This window comes from Nanorana parkeri, unplaced genomic scaffold, assembly GCF_000935625.1.
Source record: "Nanorana parkeri isolate BGI_ZX_2015 unplaced genomic scaffold, ASM93562v1 scaffold340, whole genome shotgun sequence".
Classification (NCBI taxonomy): Eukaryota; Metazoa; Chordata; class Amphibia; order Anura; family Dicroglossidae; genus Nanorana; species Nanorana parkeri.
The window spans coordinates 1,007,309-1,030,244 of record NW_017306608.1 but is presented as its reverse complement, the minus strand read 5'-3'; the positions used below and the strand labels follow the sequence as shown (position 1 = coordinate 1,030,244).

General features: G+C 39.7%; 1 protein-coding gene across 1 annotated transcript in view; it reads right to left on the bottom strand.

Annotated features, from left to right (window-relative positions):
- MARCH11 (membrane associated ring-CH-type finger 11) overlaps positions 1 to 22,936 on the bottom strand; it is a 50,839-nt gene that overhangs the window by 3,705 nt on the left and 24,198 nt on the right. Inside the window, exons 2-3 of the mRNA XM_018558458.1 lie at positions 6,032 to 6,187; positions 1,795 to 1,987 (exon numbers count right to left, since the gene is read on the bottom strand). Of these exons, the coding sequence (XP_018413960.1) occupies positions 1,795 to 1,987; positions 6,032 to 6,187 (349 nt within the window). The remainder of the gene's footprint in view (positions 1 to 1,794; positions 1,988 to 6,031; positions 6,188 to 22,936) is intronic.

Here is a 22,936-nt window from a genome sequence, read left to right as displayed (position 1 = left end):
AGATAGATAGATAGATAGATAGATAGATAGATAGATAGATAGATAGATACTACTAAATGTAAGAAGGTTCCCAAAAATACCTGTATATCTCCTATATTTTGCAGTGTACTGGTGTTAGTGGAGGCGGGGGGCAGTCTTTAGGGCAGTGTAGGATACGGTCCACCAACTTTTAGTTGCAAGGTTGCAATAAGTATATTTAAGAAGCAGGACCTGAATGAGGTGTATAATGCACCTGTGGCCAGTCTATGGATCTTAAATCATTTACATATTCTAAGCAGCAAAAGTGCTTTAAAACAAGTCATTCATGGCCTCTTTAGCTGCATGAAGTAAATAATTCTCAAAAATTGACAACAAAGACTCTAAGATCTGGTTTCAGTCATTTTCTAACAAATTATAAATAACTGTTGTTTGTTAACAATAGAAGGCTGGCAGACTTCCAAGATGCTGCTGCCATTGAAAGTTAAAGGAAAAAGAGATGCGATTTCAGTTATAAATAAATACATTTGTAGTATGAATTTATCCACATTGCCAATAGCTACAGAGGTGAGTGGGGGATTGTTCTAACATGTGTCTACTGCTTGTTTAGAATATGTTAATCACTTTATTGTTCATAGTCTGGTCACTGATTCACTTTTACTTTAACTGGAAACCAACAAATATTGTTAAATGCAAGGCTTTATGGAATAATCCCTTGGCTGGCATCCCCACAACTATTAAGATTGTTAGCTAATATGTCTTCAGCTAAACCTAGCAAAGTTAAATTCGGCTCTCTTTGGAATTATTTTCACCTCAGAAGAACAGTTCTATCTATGCATTGTTTTTTCTCTATTTATATATGCCTTTATGTTTTGCTTTTTTATATTGAGTGTAATGGAAACAAAACACCTACCTGCTCAAATGTGATGTGCTCAACAATATACATTAATTGTACATACATTTAGATTGATGTATACTCATAAAGTTCAAATAACAATTGTAAGTAAAATGCTGGGTGTGCCAGATGGATCTCCCCTTCTATTATAAATCAAAAGCATTTCTCACCAGCAAACCATCCATGTATCAGAAAGAGACATTTATATATATGATGTTTATTGAATCATCATAGCTGACATAGTAGAAAACCAATGTTTAAGGGTCAAATAGGGCCCATTCATCAAAATAAACTTGCTGCCAGTGGTCCTGTGGCCCTAAAACATTGTTTTTCTATAATATTGATTATGGTGTTTCATTAAGAGTTTACACCTGGTACATGTATGGTGTGCTGGAGAGAAATGATTATGGTCTATTAAGGCTTCACTCACATATGGCGCTTGCGTTTTACCCGCGCACAAACACACTCAAATTCTAACATACATGTGGAATCTGTACAAAAAGATGCTCTCTTTTTGCGGGATTTCTGTTTTAGTACTGTGCGGATGCCCTAATGCGAACAATGTACATTGGAATGCATTGGTTTTTATGGTTAGTGCGTTTTCATGCGTACAAAAACGCGTGGACACCCACTAATGTGTGAATGTAGCCTAAAACATTGCATATTTGTGCCAGAACAAGACTGGCACAAAAACTTTTTCCTGTACTTGTAGAGCTGTGTGAATGTTCTGACTGAACTGATGAATATTTCTATTGCAAGGAGAGAAGGAACATAAGTACCCCATTTGCCAAAATTCAAGAATGATTGGAGTAACAAGACAGATTGCTAGCATGATTAAGATTATGCCATTGCACCCTCAAACCAATTTTAAGAGGTTTATTTTTAATATACCATTCTGTAGTAAAAGAGATTATACAACTTACCTATACACACTAGATCCATAAAACCATACATTCCATAGCAGATCTGGAAAAGGATGTCTCTTCTTTGCCAAACTGCATAAGGGCTAAATGCAGACCACAATAACCATGTGACACTAGATACTAGGAATAACGATCCAAGTATGACAGCAATCATTTGAACCTTTTCCACCAGTGTTACTGTAATGCGCTGCCACTGAAACAAAAATAGAAATCATTTAAGCAAAGAGTGGGAGTTTATAATTGCATTTTTAAACAGAAGGTTTTATGTATGATGATTCCCAACTAAAGACTAAACATTCCGGAGCTTATTACTCTTGATAATACAGAGAATTTAATAAAAGTTATAGGAATTGATGTGTCCTCAGGTTTGTTCTTGGATGCACTATATGGCAGATGAGGTGCTGTTCCACTGTTCACATATCACATTTTAATCTATCGAACTTTAAAAGTCTGTCTATTGCATAAAAGGGTCCTTGAGCATTATCTGCTAGCCATTAAGTTCACAATTCCACCTACCTGTCATTGCCATTACAAGGCAATCACAGTCTCCCTTTTGCATTTCTGTTTTATGTATACATTAAAGATAAAGTAACAGGAGAAATAAGTATTCTGCTTTTAAAGTATAGGGGGTTATAGTTTAAGCTGATTCAGGAACTTCAGAGAGGATATCTTACTTCAAAAGTCTCTATGCCACATACTTTTAAGAGATTTCACCCGACATTCAGACAAAATTCTTTAGGCAACACTCACCTATTTCAAAATTAAAAAATTGACCAACATTTACTCAGCAAAAATTACATTCCCCTACATTCAGCAACATGTGTTCTAAATGCCACAGGGAACTCTGGGGAGGTGTCTCCCATGAGCTACCTGTGACAACATTGGCCATATTTAGGCTTAGTTCAAATATGGGCATGTGTATTACTCATATTTGAACTACTACCAAATATCCCAAATATACTGTACATGTATCACCTATATTTCACACTTAGCCATAAACCTTTTCACCTCTAACATCTTTGTTCCAGTAGTCTGTGTGAAATGTATGCAATCTGCTTCAAACAGTTATATAACACAACTGGGACCCTCTTCCAAGTTTGGTGGAACAGTCCGATATTGATCTAATTTTGGACTGCGGTAGTTCTCCAGAGCATCTGAGTGTTTAGGCCCATGAGACCTAAAACATATTTGACTTTCTTTGAATCCTGATCAGAAAAAAAGTGAAAACTAATCTTTCATGGATGTTGCGCACAGCCATTATGGAGCCATCCAAAGAGGGGGTTCAAACCATTCCCAAAAGCCAACATTGGCCTGAACACAAAGAAACCTCCATGTGATAAACAGGCTTTGTGGTTATAGCAGTCCAAAATCTGAAAAAAATCAATGATGCTTCTATCAAACAATGTATCCAAAAAGCAAAATGCCAACAAGAGAAAGCAACAATTCGTATAGCCTATTTTCTCAATTTCGCATTTAACATGTATTTCTTAAGTCAACAAAACAAAACTACAGCAGTATAATAAAAAGCAACAACAAACAGAACAAATATCTAAACAGTTCCTTTCTCAAATGTCTATTTCAGTAAGTTTTGATGTTTGCATCCACTATTTGTGACACACAAGTCCAAATGAAAAAAACAAAAATCCAAGTCAAGTTTTACGATCATGCACGAGATAACAGTAACAGTCACAAGTGGATGACATACATCAATGATTATTTTAAGTGCATTACTTCAACAATTACCTAATCCATCATATTATCATTGTATGTGAGCACTACTCCAGTTATCGTGCACAGGTGCAGCATGTGAAAGTACATACCATAGACTGTTTATTCTTTATGGTTAATGCTAGTGTAAGCAGGGCCATATTAAAAGCAAAACCCCAGTTAAAATAAATCCCTTTAGTATTACAGTGGAGGTAGGTGGGGGGGTCTACGTCACTAGCAGCAAACTTCACAAAAGAGACTCAGTGCTGTAACAGAAATCTAAACCCCTTTTAGTCATGCAGAATCCTAGCACTCTGGCTGAAAGGGATGCCCCTTTTTTCACTTCTGGTTGTGTAAAGTCTTTTGGGAAAACATTGAGCCAGTTACATAATCAGAAAAAAATAAATACACTGTTATTGCAAGGACTAATTTTTTGGCTGTTTTAGAAATGTAGTAGTGGTCATATATGTTGGTACTTATTTTTATCAAAATTGGTGTTTGCTTTTAGGATTTATGAGGTTTTCTCCTTTTTAAACTCCCCATTCACTAAATGATTACTACTACAGAAATTGAATATTATATGACTGAATGTTATCTAACTTTACATCAATAATTTTACTTGTTTAACATGTTTAGGGAGGTGTATTTTTTTTTAATCTTATGTATGAATTATTAAATCATGTTAATAGATTTAAAATATTTACTCATAAGAATCTTTGAAATTATGTATTATAGCATATGATGCACAACCTTATTCATTATTTTTAATTGTAAGGATTTGGAGCCATTGGACCCTTGGAAATTATATATGTAGGGCAGCAGAGTGGCTTAGTGGTTAGCACCTCAGCCTTGTAGCACTGTGCTTGTGTGCTTTACTCTGGTTTCATCCCAAATTCCAAATACGTGCTTAATTGGCTCCTGTCTAGATAAGCCCCAATATGGGCATGTATGGATTAATGTGAATGTGCAGTATGTAATGCGCTGTGTAAATTGTCAGTTCAGTTTGAATACCAAAACTATAAAAACGATTACACAAGGGGGGGACATGTCTAGGTCAATACAATATATGACAGCTCTATAAGATAGTCAGTGCAGCAGATAAGTTAGGTGTGTCATATTTTTGATTTAAGTGATTTAGTCTAATTACTGATTTTTCACATATTAGAAAAGAGAAAACCAATGCGCGTATGTTAACATTTGCATGTTTTTTTAATAAAAACCGCACTGAATTTACAATCGCTATGTGTGAATGGAGCCTAAGAAATTTAATATTAGTTAGGCCTGGACCTAACAAACATAGTATATACAGCATCAGAGATGTATAGCCTACATAACAAAGGGTCAATTGGCCTTATTCAGGCCTTATGAACAGTATCCTATAGTAACTAGGCCTTGTCAGACTTTAGCAGGGGGAATGATTCAAAGGTTATCACAAAAAATACTGAACTGTGTACAGGCTCCCCTCAACCTCGGGCACAGTAAAGAGCCAGTTTGGACACTTCCTCACAGTGTAAAAGACTCTCCTGTCCCATATGTCCTACCAACCTGACCAAAAATCCCAGTACTATGATTGTGGCAAATACAAAGGCTGGGAAAGGGTGTCCAACCTTCAACAGTATTAGGAAAAGTGGATGTAGGCTGATTAGGGCAACCAGAGGTTTATGGGACCCGTGATTCTTTTCCAAAGTGCTGAAAGGTAAATGCAAGCAGCTCTGGGTACCTGCATTTTAGACATATGCTAAGGTTATCTTTTTTTAAGACAACCGTAGTGCAACAAATGTTCACAATTCACAGTAACCAGATGAATGCCATGTTATTTGTTTAGTAAGGTCAGGCTATTTAAAGTGGAAATGATCTTTTATGGAAACTTACATTGATCTTCCTTGGCTTAATGCAAGTATCCATATCTGATCTTTGAAATGCTGCTGGGGATGCTGAAAATAACTGTAGTAGTCTGTGCCACATACAGTGATAACTGGTTTCTTCTGGATGCAGGTCCAAGGGCTTCCCCTCTGCACACTCAATGTTCACAGTTCCTCCCACAGTCTGAGAAGGACTTCAATTTTTTTCAGTGAATACAAGGTGTTACTGTGAATGGACCAGGCGGAGATTGTGATGTCATCCACCTCTCCACCTGATCCAATCAGAGAACGCCTTGTATTCATTGAAAAACAATACAAGGAGCTCTATGAATAGGCATGGGGCCTAGCGAGCAACTCTCTGTGTTCAGTTTGAAGAAGGTAAGAGTCTGGAGATGCAGTTTAAAGAGACCAGTTTCACTATATGTGGTGCGGATGACTATAGTAATTTTCAGCATCCCCAGAGACCAACAAAAAATAATTTCTGAAGTTCAGCTTTTTAGCTAATTTCTGATTGGTTAACTGCATGTAATTGCTTCACATTGTTATTTGTTAAAGCCTAATGAATCCACTCTACTGGACATCAGAAGTCAAAGATTTTCAATACCGTGGCTATGTATGTACTGATTTTTAAACTGTCTGTACATATAGATGCAGATGGTTTGCCTTACCTGACAAGGTTTCTTCATTTTAATAGCTATGACTTGGTATCTGTAGCAGCATAGTTCACAGGTCCACGATCCTCTTTCACTAATCCATTTTAAAAGGCAGAGTTGATGAGTGTACCTTACAGACCCATTACATCGACATGGATTAAGTAATTCACCCTTAAGTAAAATAAACAAAAAAAAGAAATTAGGAAATGTCAGGGAAAATATTTAGCAATGCCAGACACAAATCACACAATTGCCTGCCCCCTTCTACATGTTTGAGCTTTATAGCCCAACCCCGGGCAAAAGTCATATTTTACCATTGTAATGTACATGGAAACACATATTCCTAAGCCCTGTTCTAATGTCTCCTCTCTCAGCCAAATTTACTTCCTGCCCTGGGAATGCCTCTGAAGCTAATGTGAGGAAATCCTGCAGCTGGAAGTGTTGAAGCCACCAAAAGGAATAGTCCACATCATGCAGGCAGTGGCGTGGACACCCAAAGAAGGACCCACCCAGATGTATACAAAAGAGGAAAAGACTCAGGACCCGTATGTCACGTGATCACTGCTTTAGGTAAGTAAAAATGGTGTTTTGCCCAGAGTTGGACTTTAAACTGGATTTGACTCACAGCTATCATGGGTCAGTGTTTACATTTTAATGATACTTTTCAAAGCATGTTATGGGGGTAGGGCACCAAATATGCACACTCCTTTTGGCACTTGTTCAATGTACTGCACATCAGCATATGCACATGAACAGTTTTTTTTTCCACTCATCTCCTGTTTCGAAACACAGTGCCCTCAGAAATGATGCAGTAATGTAATCACTGGTTCAGCAGCATATTTTACCTAGAGTCATCACTTTCCACATCCTCAACTCGGCAGTGTAGTGCCTCTAAGAAAAACATTCTCTGACATCCTCAAATCAATAGTTCACTAGAGTGCCTTCGGAAATTTCCTTGTGCATCCATAAAAATACCACTCCCTTCTCTCCCTGACTGTGTGGCTGCAAATGCCACTGCCTTCGAATATCTAGCTTGGCTTCAGAGTGTTGGGGGTGGGATATTTTTCAGTAAGGAAGTGCAGAACAAGGCAGCAAAAACAAACGTTTTCTATCATCGCATGATATACTCTTTATGTTGTGCATCTACCAAGAGGTAGCCGAAAGCAATAATAAAAGGTAGCAGAGCTACATCACTGGAAGGGCATACATAACTTAACGCCTATTGGTTCAACATGTGCAGTGTATTGCCTCTGTTCAGGAAAAGGAAGACTTGCCCTGCTAAACGGCATATATTAGAATTTATTGGTCAAGTTTCCTTCATCCTAGACAATACCTTTATTAGGTGGGTAAACTGTAAATGAGCAAACATGTTAGTAGCATATCAAGATGAACATCTTACATTTTGAGATATCCCCTTATTATCATATCAGTAGCATTCTACCTTTACAAAATAAGATGTATGTGACATTCACACCTATCTTTCTTATTGCATTTTTCTATTGGACTCCAGCAAACTACATCTTCCTTTGAGATGAAAGTCAATGCATAGAACATATCACTAAATCACAACACACCTCAAGTACAAAGCGTGAAGCACACAGAGGGGAATTTATCAAAACTGGAGCAGACAAAATCTGGAGCAGCTGTGCATGACAACCAATCAGCTTCTCTCTTTCATTTTTAAACCTTAACTGAACAAACTGAAGAGAGAAGCTGATTGGTTACTATGGGCAACTGCTCCAGTCTTGATAAATTTCGTTCACAGAGTTTTAAATGTTATCTTAATCTTTACATCGATCAGCCAAAACATTATGACAACCTGCCTAATATTGAGTAAGTCCCCCTTTTGTTGTCAAAACAGCCCTGATCCATCGAGTCATGGATGCCACTAGACCTCTGAAGGTGTGCTGTGGTATCTGGCACCAAGCCATCAGTAGCAGATCCTAAAAGTTGCATCCTATATAGGTATATAGAGCCTGTAAATTGGGAGGTGGGGCCTCCATGGATTGGACACATTCCACAGATGCTTGATTGGATTGAGATCTGGAGAATTTGGAGGCCAAGTCAACACCTCAAACTCATTGTTGTGCTCCACAAAACATTCTTGAACCATTTCTGCAGTGTGGCAGGGTGCATTATCCTGCTGAAAATGGCCACTGCCACCAGGGAACACCGTTTCCATGAAGGGGTGTACTTGGTCAGCAACAATGTTTAGGTAGGTGGTCCATGTCAAAGTAACATCCACATGAATGGCTGGACCTGAGGTTTCCCAGCAGAACACTGCCCAAGGATCACACTGCCTCTTCCAGATTGCCTTCTTCCCAAACTGCTCCGAAGCCAGCCGAAGGATCGGCCGAAGCTACGGCCAGATCCTTCGGCAGCTTTGTGAATAGACCCCTATGTGTTCAGACACCTTTTTCTCGGATCTATCATTAACTCTTTCAGCAATTTGAGCTACAGTAGCTCTACTATCGGATCAGACTACACAGGCCAGCATTCACTCCACACATGCATCAATGTCCGCCTATGACCCTGTTGCTAGTTCACTTGTTTTCCTTCCTTGGACCCCTCTTGGTAGGTCCAGACCATTGCATACCAGGAACATCCCACAAGTGCTGCAGTTTAGGAGTTGCTCTGACCCAGGCATCTAGCCATCACAATTTAGCCCTTGTCAAAGTCGCTCAAATCCATACTCCTGCCTACTTTTTCTGCTTCCAACACATTAACTTGAGAAACAAAATCTTTGCTTGCTGCCTAATAAATCCCACCCACTTCCAGGTGCCATTGTACCGAGATAATAAATGTTATTCACTTCACCTGTCAGTGGTCATAATGTTATGGCTGATCTGTGTATATTTTAAACAATATTTGAGGAAAACCCCAGCTCTCTTAGGACTCTGAAAAATGAAAGCACATGAGTATGATTGGATACATTAGTGTTAAATAATTATATTGTGTATATACATTTAAAAATATTTTTTAGGATCCTTCTAATGTTATAAACTAAAACAATATGCTCCCATCTCTGAGATTTTTGGTTTCCTAGCATACCAACTACCAACCTCTTTACCTGTTTTGTCTCTAGTAGATTCCTTCCCCTACACAGCGTTGACCCCCTGACCCTTGTTTGCTCACCTTTTACATGTTTCCTATCTATTTTCTATCCTGCAGCTTCTTCGAACATTATTGTTTCTTTTCCAATTGCATGCAGCTATGCTTGACCAGTCTGTTCCTTCTATAATTGCATTCTTTTGTTTTACTGTCCTAATTCTATTTTTATCTAATTGCAGGCAGCATTCCTAACTCCTGATCTCCTATAATTATGTGAAACACAATGTTTTAACAGAAAATGACGATTTAACAAAGCTTGCTATATATATCCTCTCCACTCCTTTCTATCCAAATATATACAGTATAGCTGGATGGATACCACAAGACAATATTATGCCAAATTTTATTTATCTGTCAAATGAGGAAATTTTACTCACTAGTAGTCAGCCATTTAACAAGTCAATGGAGCAAAAGCTATTTACAACCACTAATTAAAACAAATAGCACAAATACTAGCTATATGTTATATAGAAATGTTTTTTCTCTCTCTTGGTTACCCCAGGGAAATTATAAGCACAGCAAGAGCACTTACTCTAAAACCTTTAAATGGCTAGTAAGATCCATTTGTTGAACGTTTGCTCTTTAGCATGAACAGGAAATGTGAAATTAAAGGAAGGTCAGGAGGAGAGGTGGAGATAAAAATAATAAAGTTTCCCTAACAGAATTATACAACACATGTGTGAATTATGCATTTTAATAACGGCCTTTGTATTTTGGACACATGCTAACCTGAAGTACTGCAGTGTACATCAAACAATAATATATTTACAGAAAGGCTGTGTCATTTCTATAACCTGACTCAACATAAAAGTATCACATGATTACATTTGTAACGGTCAGTGAATGTAGAATACTTTTAAATATTAGGAATATTATTCAAGCAAATGTACATATGTTAAATGCAATCTTGTATACAATAAGAAATATTCAGTATATCCCATGGCCTTGAACATTCACAATTTAGGGTCATAAACCTTGCAACTTTCAAGATACTTTGTGCTGCTTTATGGCTGGTTGATCACAAATTAGTAGCAATCATAACTGATAAGGGCCCAAACTGCAACTACAATATGTGACAAATTAAATACTTACACAATATAAATATTAAAATGGCAATAATACTCATAAAGATTTGCATATTTCAACTCATTACACAAATATATATATAAATATATATGGTGTGTGCAGCACTTGAGCGTTTTAGCAAATATATTATATATTGATATAGATTGGACAATGCATACTCACAAATAAAAAGAAAACCTGTAGCTACACTTACATGTTATTATGTTGACTAACAAATATGCAGTAAGAAGTAGTGTATCTTCCAAATGCAATAATACATTATACAGCGCAATGCAGAGTACCACCAGCTATAGAGGACTATAGCGGGACGACTGTACCGCTAGCTATAATGTACTATTGCTGGGATTTGTTGTATTCCTCTATAGCTGTTGATATTCTGCATTGCGCTGTATAATGTACTGTTGCTGGGATTTGTAGTCCTCTATAGTCGGTGCCATTCTGCATTGATTGCTGTATAATTTTACACTTTCCTTTTCACTATATTGCACACCACACTATTTTTTATTTTTTACTTCCACCGCTCCAAGCTTGCTTCTGTGATGGAGTGCAATCTCAATACAAACTAGTAGTCCATCACTGGAGCCATTTTTTAAAATTGATTTTTATTGTTTATCCGATTAACCGATTAATCGAACTTAATAATCGGCTAACTAATCGATTTTGAAAATAATCGTTACCTGCAGCTCTAAAGATTATACATAAGAATAAGCAGCCCGATATACATATTTTATTTCAACTGTTTTTGAGTAAGACAGCAAATATAGCACATGGGACCAGAGCAACAAAATAAACTCATTGTCACCTTCATAATAAAAGCAATAAATGTTCAAACAAGCTCTCCAGTGGGTCACCTTTCACAGATCTGGTACATTATCCATATATGCATTCAAATAGCTTATGAACATTAATTCTACTGGCTTAAACTATTGGATTAGTATGAGAGCCAGGGATCTAGCATTCTCAAGAGGAGCCAACAATGTTTGGCACAGGTCTCCTTTTATTAGAGAATTAGCTTTACAAATACATATTTAAAACATGCCAAAGGATGAAGAGAATTTAGCTTTACAAATACATATTTAAAACATGCCAAAGGATTCCCAGAGCACTGTGAGTTAGCTAAAACCAGCACAGGAGTAGCTGCCTGTGTGGAAACTGGCCTCCTCTGAGTGAAACTTTGGATTGAAATGCCAGATAAGGGATAAACTACTGCAATGCATTCAGTTTTCTGTGTAAATTGCAGCTGCTGCTCTCTGTAAGCACTGTTTTTTCTGAAAGGCCATAACGAGATAACATCTCAACATGTAACAAGGAGATCTTATCTCTATCTCCCAGGAGATAGAGATGTGATCTTTATCTCTCATCTCTATGACTAAGCCCATGATTTGGTGAAACGCATCAGAGGGGGTGGACCTTGGGCAGGACACCAGTGATGTGGTACAAGTTTCAATAAACTATCCCAGTGGAATCGGGTATGCAGCCAGCTTTTCTTTTTTTAAACAATTTCATGCTCCAAACTTTGTGGGAACAATTTGGGGATGGCCCCTTCCTGTTCCAACATGACTGCGCACCAGTGCACAAAGCAACGTCCATAAAGACATGGATGAGCGAGTTTGGGGTGGAGGAACTTGACTGGCCTGCACAGAGTCCTGACCTCAACCCGATAGAACACCTTTGGGATGAATTAGAGCGGAGACTGCGAAGCAGGCCTTCTCATCCATTATCAGTACCTGACCTCACAAATGCGCTTCTGGAAGAATGGTCAAACATTGCCATAGACACACTCCTATACCTTGTGGACGCCTTCCCAGAAGAGTTGAAGCTGTTATAGCGGCAAAGGGTGGGCCAACTCAATATTGAACCCTACGGACTATGACTGGGATGCCATTAAAGTTCATGTGTGTGTAAAGGCAGGCGTCCCAATACTTCTGGCAATATAGTATCTAGATAGATAGATAGATAGATAGATAGATAGATAGATAGATAGATAGATAGATAGATAGATAGATAGATAGATAGATATTAACATGACTAAAAAAAATATGTTTTAGTCCATCCTGTAATAAAGAAAATATGTAAAAAAGTGGTATACATTAAATTCTGTGGACAATTTATTTGTGTTCCTAGTTTGCAAGATGTGTAGTGCACTGCTAACATTTCTTCTTTTTTAAAGCATCTTTTCTCTGGTGCTGCTACACCACACTAAAAAAATCTATTAAAATATATATTTTATTGTTGCTTTCCTGCCAGGTTCTTGATTCTTTTCTTCTCTCCAATAATAAAAAATGTAAAATATTTTGGTTGCTGAAAAAAGCCACATGCACACTCATGAGAATCTCTTCAGTTTTCATATTATCGAACTCCCTGCTGGGTTCAGCTTGGCAGCACATGATGCTTTATTGTGGTGCCTGTTTCAACCTTTTGCGCCCTTGAAAAAATATTTAGTAATCTATAATCTTTACTAATCTTAAATTGCTAATGCCCTCAGATTTTTTAACATAAACCAATACTGTAATGTGCGCCTTACTGTAACCCATGGTTGTTTCCCTTCTCTTTGCTGCTCTTCCTTTTAAATCCTTATCTCTTCTCATGCTGGGGGAGAACTTCCCTTTGCAGCTGAGTGCCTCTTCCTGTAGTGCTGGCTCAGGTTGTGAACCTTCACACAGACACCATGTATCCATTTCAGAGACAAGGCAGTCTGCTGCAAAACAGAAGTTCTGCCCAGCATGAGAAGAGATACGGATTTAAGAGGAAGAGCAGCAAAGAGAAGGGTAACTACCATGGATTACAGTAAGGCGCACATTACAGTATTGTTTTATGTTAAAAAATCTGAGGGTTTAATGTCACTTTAATGATGCCTCTTGATACAATCATCTTCTTCTTTCCCGTAGTTTTCAGCAATCCCTCCAGCACTGTTGCTGGTCTCTGATCCGGCGCTGACTGCTGTATCTTCCTGTCCCGCTGACAGGCTACTTGCATTGACTTACCCTGTGTTTCTCCTCTTCTCCTTGCCGAAGATCTTTACTGCGCCCACCCTATGATCCTTCACGGCCACTCCAGAACATTTCGGGTCTTTGGACAGGAGCGAGTGGCGGAGACACAGGTAAGTAATAAACTTTTTTAAAGTTCTTTTAATCTTTTTGCATATATCTACTGCTTGCTAGCAGTAGATATATGAAAAAAGTAAGGTTTAATTCTATTTTAAAGCTGAACTTCAGGCAGCTATGTCTTTATTATAATAATACCTAAAAGAAAACTAAAGGAAAACATGCTGTATTATTGCTATTGACAGTCTGCATCAAATATGTAACTGTTTTATTTTGCCAATAGTTCCACTTTAACAATAGCCTCCTTGCACAGTCCAAATTGCTCATGGACGAGGCTATTTAGTGTACTGTAAAAAAATAGCTGGAAACTAGTTGATATGGTAACATTTCTGATATGGCTCATCAGTGTATTAAGGTGATGAGGTCTGAAGTCTAAAATGCTTTTCTTTAGTGATGCTGTAAAGAATCAAAATACTATAAAGTCATTCTTTTTTTTAGTTATTTACTAAGATCAGCCTTCATGCTCATTCCAAGATGCTGATGCTGTTTTGCTGTGATGCTGTTGCAATCTAAATTCAAAATGATTCTCTAAATTGGTCTGATTCCTCCTCATCGTCGGAATCTCTCCCTAGTCCAAGATACTTAAGGTGCAGATGCTGCTTGCAAACAAAATATTTGTCCCAATACTGTTAAAAAGCATTTCCTTTTAATATCTAAAACGGCTCATTTATAGATTTTTTTTATCTACCACCTGAAAAAAAAAATCCCAAATTTGTAAATGTCTGTGGATGTTTAAGATGATTAAACAGATAGCAGGGAAAGTTACAATTTAAATTAATTTTGGTAATATCTGATGATTACAGGCTGTACAGCCATTGTGATCACTTGTACTAGCCCGCAAACCCTGCGGCCCCCACTCCACACCCCCATTGTGGTTTTTGTGGCCCCCCGCTCCTCTGGGGGGGGGCCCAGGACCATGGCAAATGGTGTCAGTATGGAGAGCAGGTGCAGACCGAGGAACATCTGTTCCCAATCTGTTCTTTGATGAATGAAGCAGGAAGCGCTTTGCTCTCAGTGCTTCCTGCTTCAGAGCTGTCACAAACCCGGCTGAAATGCCAGGTAAACAGACGATCAAGCACAATGATGATCAAGATAGTCTGCAAGTGTCATTGAGTAATACAGTGTAATAGTGTATTGTTACACTGTAGTTACTATTTAATTCAAACATGTAGATCAAAGGTGTGACCTTTGATCTGCATATTACATCAGGTAAAGAAATCTTACAATAAAAAAAAATGTAATGTATTCCTATTTAACCTCCTATTATACAATTTATTCTTCAGTTGAAGTGTAGACCATCACATTCTCTAAAGAAAACTCACCAGACACATGGACCCCACATATACAAAGGTTAAAATGAGTGTTGAATATATAAATCTAATAACATTTGTCACCAGAAGTGTTATAACCAAGATGAGAGAGGCCCCACCACATCTCGTGTGACTAACAATTTACCAGATAGAAGGACACTGTCACAGTCTGGGAACCGTTGGCACTCGGGAATATGAGCTTCAGGTTTTGAGGAAATGCCTGGGACCAGAATAAGCAGGGATCAGGCCAGGAACACAGATCTCGGGAAAGTAAAGAGACACTAGGGACTCTTCACACAGGGAATGAGAGGCAGTGTGACTGCACAATAAATGAGGGTTTGCCAGAGGCACAGGGTCTAAGGAGCGCCAGGTCTTTGCCAAAGCCTCCGATGGTGAGGATGTTAGGGTGAGGACACCTCTCAGGTTGCAACCCTCTTACATGCCCGCGCAGCCACAACTGACTAAATTGTAGAGCTGCAACAATTATTCGAATAAGTCGATTAAAATCGACGATGGAAAACGTTGTCAACGTTTTCCATCGTCGATTCATCGGCTATAATTCAAATTTCTCGCTCGGCGCTCACGCCCGCTGCTTACGCCCGCCGCTTACGTCATGCCCACGTCGGTTAAGCCGCTCGCGCCTACGCTGGTATACCCGCTAACCGCTGCACGCCGATCACGCCCGCTTTACGTCACGCCCACGTCGGTTAAGCCGCTCGCGCCTACGCTGGTATACCCGCTCGCCGCTCACGCCCGCTGCTTACGCCCGCCGCTTACACCACGCCCACGTCGGTTGAGCCGCTCGTGCCTATGCTGGTATACCCGCTCGCGCGACGCCGCTTACGCCACGCCCACGCTGAGGACATGCGTCTGGCCCTCTCCTCCCGGTGAGCTTCCCGACTCGCCGCTGCCCGCCCACAACGAACAATGCCGCTGCCCGCCGACAACACCGTCATTCAAGGTAAGTCGAGATTGGTCGGGAGCTTTTTTAATGTTTCCTGTGTGTTGTTTTTTTTTTAAAGCGGCAAACTGCAGAACATTAGTAGCGATAGAGGAACACCAAATCCCAGCAATAATACATTAAACAGCCTGTATAATGTATTATTGCTGGGATTTGTTGTTTCTCTATAGCTGCTAATGTTCAGCAGTGTGCCGCTGTATTATACATTGGTATTCTGTAGAGCTAAGACAATTATTAGATTAAATCGATTAAAATCGACGATGGTAAATTCCACCACGCCAAGCTTGCTCCCGTGATGGACTACAATCTCAATAGAAACTAGTAGTCCATCACTGGAGACTTTTTCTTTTTTTATCCGATTAATCGAACTTCATAATCGGCTAACTAATCGATTATGAAAATAATCGTTAGCTGCAGCCCTACTAAATTGCAATGGGAACAGCACTGGGGTACTTGACTCAGACAAAAGACCACAACCAAAAGGGACAGGAAGGTACAGTGGCTCAGCAGAAAAGACAGAAACCTCACCAAGGAATGAGACCACACAGAATACAGGGTACACAAGAGAATGCTGCACACAGGAAAAGGGGACTGGGTCCACACGGAATACAAGGTACTAATGTGAAGATACACAGGAAGAAGCACAAAGGCAACGTGGGTTACAGAGGAGTACACAAATGAATATATGCAGGGAACATGCCTTACACCAAAGTTAAGGTCACTCAAGAAGATACTCACAGGGCCATGAATACACAGAGGTACAGTGTACAAGAGGAGGACAGACAATTAGTGTGCATGCACAAGGGTGCAGGACTGGGAGGCAGATACGCACAAGGGTCATGTGTTACACTGAGGTAGAGCTTACTGTGAAATACACACGAGGGCTAAAGGGACACAGGAGGTAGTTCACGGGGAGAGTAAGAAGTACAGTAGTACAGAAGCACAGTTCAGGACACAGGGGCAATAGTGTGTAAACAGATTCACAGGGAAGCATGGGAACCACTACAGCACTGTGAATCAGAATGCAGGCCGGGTTACAGAGATAATAGGGCAATAAGGGAATCAGATATACTGAAATGAAGTGAGGGAACAATATCGCAATCAGGCAGGTCTGGCTACTCACAGCACACAGGTGAATGCACAGCAACTTCCACAGGGGGAACACTGGGCACTGAGAACAAACAGGGAAACAGAGAACAGCAAGGAGGGAATACAGCCAAGAAGGGAATCCACAGGGGTAGACACGAAGACCAGGGGAACTAGGGAACATGGAACTTCTCTAGAAACTCAGAGGGAGATCACAAGGAACACATGGGTCTGGCAGCAGTCAATTGACTCACTGATCGAGCACGGAGCAACATGTGAGCTAACCCCAAATAGGGAAGAAAGAGAGCAGACTGGCTACAGCCCTGCGACCTCCAACAGGCTGACAGCCAAGCACCAGGATGGAGAAGAAAATCTGGCATGGAAACAAAGCAAAAGAGAAATTCCAGCACAGATAACTGGACAGTGTGACAGACCCAATGTGATGAGAGGTCAATATAAGCTTATGTGGCATAAATCCACTACTTGAATTATCCACCAAGACTTGTGGGATAGTTCCTGCTGTCCATAAATTGCCAATATCTTTAAGACAGATATATTCAACAGATACAGAGGTCATAAGTGTTATAAGTACAAATCCAACAGTATTGCAGCATCAGAAATGAGACAACCATGATGAAAATCCTCCACCACACCCTGTACAAATGGCAACTCAGCAAATAGACGGACCCCAGAAGATAAGAGGTTGGTATAAGCTTATGTGGACTAAACCCACTACACTAGGTTGTCCGCCAAGGCTTGTGATAGATTCAGAAGTTGTCAACAAACACCAGATGTTTTTAGGGCAAATCTGTCCTCCACAATCACCATAAAAAGAAAAACTACATGCTCCAATGGTGCAAATTATATGGGCAAAAAGGATTTTATTAAAATTGCACAAAACATCCAATTTAAAAACAGAGATATAGTAAAAGAAAACACAACCAAAAACTGCTAGCACTGAGTACACCAGCATAAAATGTATCACCACCCATAATGCCATCAAATGTACACCAAGTATAATGACATCACCACCTGTAAGCTCCATCCTCCCCTTAGCTAATTTTTCTGATTTCTAAAAATTTGCTTTGTTGGTTGTTATTTTTCACTAGTGCATTAAAAAATGTGCAAAATTGAAACAGAAAATTGGTAATTTTGTACCTGAAACATCATTTTAGTGTCATTGGGACACTAACATGTATACTTTTATGTACAGTAAAACTTTTTTTAAACTAACACTGGTCAAAATAAACAAACTCATTTTTTTTACATAATTTTGTCTATAGATTACATAAACAATAAAATAATTTTTACAAGATGATATTGGCAGAAGAAAGCCTGTCCTTGAAAAACAATGTATTTTATTACCTTCATATGTAATGGCAAATTAATCTCAGAATAAACAAGCCCATCGTGGAAATGTAAATTTGCTCTGGTCTATAATGGGTGTAAATTTACGAGAGCTGAAGTGGTTAAAATATTGGGTTTTTGACAAGCTGGACTAAAATGTTACTGATGTGGTTATTCTCTATAGAGGAAGTAGCTGCCTTCATAGATGTTTTCTTTAACCCTGGGGAATCCCTATGATGTTGGTCTTCAGAAGGAGATTGGGTAAGGGCAGCCTTGTAAGCACGAGCTATTATTTTCTTGAACTAGACACACAATACATTTACCTTGTCAAGAGGGACGTGAACTGTGTAGTAAGTCTTAAGCAGGCTAAGATTTATGTTATGTTTTTTATTTGTCCCTGTGGAAATGTTGCATACATTGTCTGTTGCTGAAATATCTTATCTCAAGAGTTGTTAAGCAGTTAGGCAGAGTAGTTGTAAACTATCTCTTTATTTGATGGCTAGTTTTTGCTATTGGTTACATATTAGAGGTGATGTACTTGGGGCATTTTTGTCAGAAGTTTGATCTTTTATTAGACATGGTATATTTCCTAAAATGTTGTTGCACTTTAAAATTAAAATGGGGCTGTAGCCAAAAGAGTATAGAAACCTTTGTCAGGTTTTGTTGTTTTTGTCCTTGTTGGGGTGATCCCTTCTTACTATTGGTCCTGGCAACCTATATCATTGGAATAGAAAATTAATGAAAAATCTAAAATGTGATACTCATCCAAAATAGAGGTAAAGGGAATTCTTACAACGGGTGACACCATTTTGGTGACGACTGTCAAAGATGGGATTTACCACCATTTTTGTCCAAGTGGGGACACAAACAGAAATAAGAACCTTGGCAAACAGTACAGAGTGAACTACTCCCAAGCCCTGAAACAGCAGGGACTCGTTCTATGCCTCATAAACTAAAGAAATTCAAAGGAAAAGATCGGCTGCATTCCAGAGAAAATGTAAATACTTGTATCTTTATTAATTTGAACAGCACATTTCATCCACACACTGGGATTCATTATAAAACCCATTATTAAGCCCATCCTTTTGGGTAACACATGCCAGAGGGGGACTCTCTGTTCATGTTGTTGGGATTGATAAAGTTACATAGTGGCCCTCTAGGAGTATGCCCAGCATGTTGAGTAAACTTTTCAGAGGAGGAGGTTCCAGGTGGGGACTCTGTTCATGTTGTCCAAATTAATAAAGTTACCAATGTTTGCATTTTCTTTGGAGTGCATCTTTTTATTGAGATTTGAGTGATAAGAGCCTAATGGACATTCTAACCCTTTTCCACTCTATGCACTGCTGCTACACGAACATTCACTATTTAATACCCCGGCTAAGATTTATTTGTCAAGGAGCATTGCAATGCTTTGAGTCCATTAGAGACTTTGTTACCTTGTAAAGCCCTGATGAAAGGGAATTTTCTGGCACCTGAAACATGATGGCTACCTCATTACCATTTTTGGCTATAATAAGATTATTTGGACTTTCCAAATGTTTGGTGTGTTTTCTGGTAGGACTACATTTGGATTTCTGAAACTGGGTGACTTCTTTTTCTTGGGGAACCCTCATTTTGTGAAGAGCTGCCAAACCCAAGCCATTATACTCACCTAAAGACTTGTTTCTCCTTGCTAAAGGATCAGTGATCAGAGCTATGCCTTTACTTTTCTATGTAATTACCTATAGGGCAGGGTCCTATAATACAGATACAGGAATTGTGGAGTTGATATGCAACTTCTTGGGATCATGTGCTGGGCGTCCATGCTGCCAGCTTAAATGGAGATTTCAAGAGACTACTGTAAATAGTGTCATCAGTAGGTACGTATAATATATTTGCAAAATATAATTCCTAATTGTTTAGCACAGACTGCATCAAAATGAAATAGCTCTGCACTTTCAGGTGGTGGAAATAATATTTACTTGTATACAGAAGACTTTGGCACTGGACTTGAAGTTAATACATTGAAGTTGAAACCCTGCTGCTTGCTACCCAATAAGAATGTGATATGTTTTCAAAAGAAAATGTAAGAGTTTTCAACAATAATTTAGAATGCCATTGAAACCCCCAAAGGCGTTTTGTAAATGTTTCTTGTATCAATTATTTATTCATTACATGGGAGTCGTACAATTTTGTACATTCTATTGAGAACTGAGGCTGGAGCAGAACTCCAGAAGCAGCATTTGCACACTGGTAAACAAACGATGAGTAATTTATATCCCGCAAAAGTTAATACAAATAACCGAGTATTGAACAATGTCATAGCAGTCATGTGGGCAACCAGATGCATGGTAATAAGCAACTCCAAGAAGAAAAACAATATAGTTTCAACTTGTAATAAAAGCATTTGCCTACATGTCAAATAATTTTATTATTTTGTAGCCTTGCCGTGGTTCCTTCACAGTGCTCCCTGCTATTTAGCTGCTTTGGTTTGAAAAGTGAGACTGTTGCCCTTCATTGATAATGAATTCTACTTCTTATACTAAAACTATATTGGGTTTTACTTAAATTACTTTAAAAGTTACATGTTTTTCTACTGACAATTCATATCCATTTTTCATTGTTTGGTTAAAATGTTATTTTCCAAATAAACTTTTAGCACTCCCTTAGTTAAATTGATTCATTAAAACATTTAAAGATGTTTTTGTTTTTTTTTATAGAGTGGTGGGGAGTGAGAACCTCTGTAAGGTTTTTATTACTGTCTGTGTCCCTGTTAGGGAGATTCGCTCTCCCTAATTGCCCTGATCAGCAATATTGCCAGGAAAAAGGTGAGGGTAAATCTACCACCAGAACCGGGATATTTGGGAAATCTTCCAAGTTGCCACTTGTTTCTGTGGCAACTGTCTAAGAGGTGATATCTCTCACATTGTAAATATATCCTCTCATTTCCTGATGAGTCTACAAGACAGGAAGCAAAGCGAAATCTCCTTGCCAGGGGAAGAGGTAAGGTGAATATTAAAGAGTTTAATTTGAGTGAGTTTGCTGGGACTGCTGACTTCACATCCAAGATGGTGGCACCAGGAAGAATTTACAGATAAAATATCATGCATAAAACACCTTAAATGCACATGTTATCTTATCTTAGGATTTCCATTAAAATTAATGATCTGAAGACAGGGTATCTTCAAAAGGCTAGGTGCTTCCTGGAAGCTTTTTGAACCTTGCCCTCACCACCTGCCTGCTACAAAATGTTTAAATATATTTTTTTAGCTCTAAAATACATAATGCTACATAAAATGCTTAAATTCCCTTTAATAGCAAATTCTGAAGTGCAGTACCTATTAGGTATTTCTCAAGTGTCAACAATTTACACAGTGCTTTTACATACTGTACATTTACATTAGTCCCAGCCCTCAAGGAGCTTACAGTCTAAGGTTCCTATCTCACATGCACACAGGAAATCCATGGAAGCACAGGGAGAACATGCAAGAAGTGTCCTGAACCGTTGACCCCAGTGCTGCAAGGCAGAATTGCTAACTACTAAGCCAGAGCAGGAAGCCAGACAAGGCAGGGTTGGAACTAAACTAAAAGTAACAGGGTGAATTGGTAGTCAAACTGTGCTCTTGGGCCTATGGCAGGCAGCTCTCCTGCTAGGATGAATGTAATCATGGGATGGATCCAGGACCAAAAGTTACAATAACGTGTGTGTGCTAGCATGAATGGGCCCTCAGTGTGTCTGTGTACTGCAGTGCAGTGGGAGGGGCAGTGGGAATGGTAAAGGACACAGAGTAGATTGCAGACACACAGAGATCTGGAACAGGCAACAGTGTACGGAAGGATCTGACAGGTGCAGTGGTGTGGCAGTAATGGGTCACATTTTTAATTAATGGCTACGATCGGTGGCTTGCCAGCTGATGCTGATGAGAGTTTCAGGTGGTCAGTGGTAGGCAAGTCACTGAAGCTAGTCAATGGAACCAGACCAGAGATTCACATGGTGCTTCAAGAGCAGGAACAGCAATAGGATGGTGCTTCCCCCTGGCTGAATGGCAGGAGAGAGAGCGTGGAGCAAGCACGTGCAGCACTCCACCGAGCACTTGATCCCTCAACCTTTACCCCTAACGTGGTGAAATTGAGTGGTGATGGGAAATTTGCAAAGGCACCCAGCAGTGGAAATAATGGTGTAAGGCCATAGCTGGGAGCTCGCGCACTACTGCGCATGCGCAGGTCCCGGTCTTCTGGGTTGCTGAAAAACATGTGTTAGCATGCATGCGCGCACAACGGAATGTGGCGCACAGGAAGTGACACAGTGGCACGCAGGAAGTGACTCACGGCCCTCTAATAGATGTTCCTATTTAAACCAGCTGGCCCAATCGGTCAGTGCTGAACGGTCTTTCAGCTTGTGCTTGTGTTTCTGTGTTCCTGCTGATCTGTTGCCTGTTACCTCGACTCGGATTTCTGCTGACTTCGACTGATTGCTGCCAGCCCCTGACCTCTGCTTGTTAGCTGGACTCTGCCTTTGCCTGCTCCTTCTGTACCGTGCTGACCATCTGGCTTGACCGCTGGCTTGTTTGACCGTGCTCCAGTTTCTGCTGCAAACCTCGCTGACATCACAGCTGTGCACCAGCCCTGCTCATCCTTCCAGGGATCCAGTTGCCGGACTTCTACCAGGCCCCGTGTCTGAACACTTTGGCACCCGTGCTTCTCTCTGTCTACTTGCTCCCGGCTTCCACATCCAGGGGTGTGAGACAAGAGCCGCAAGCTAATCGGTCCTCCACCAGGTACGTGATAAATGGGCAGCTCACCATGCTTCAGCTTGAATTATCTTAGTCACTAGGTGAGTCTTCGGAGACAGAGTCACACCTGGGCCTGTGCCATGGCATTGGACCTGGCAAGTAGCCCATGGCTAACAGTACACAGAGGTCTGAAAAGCACCCCA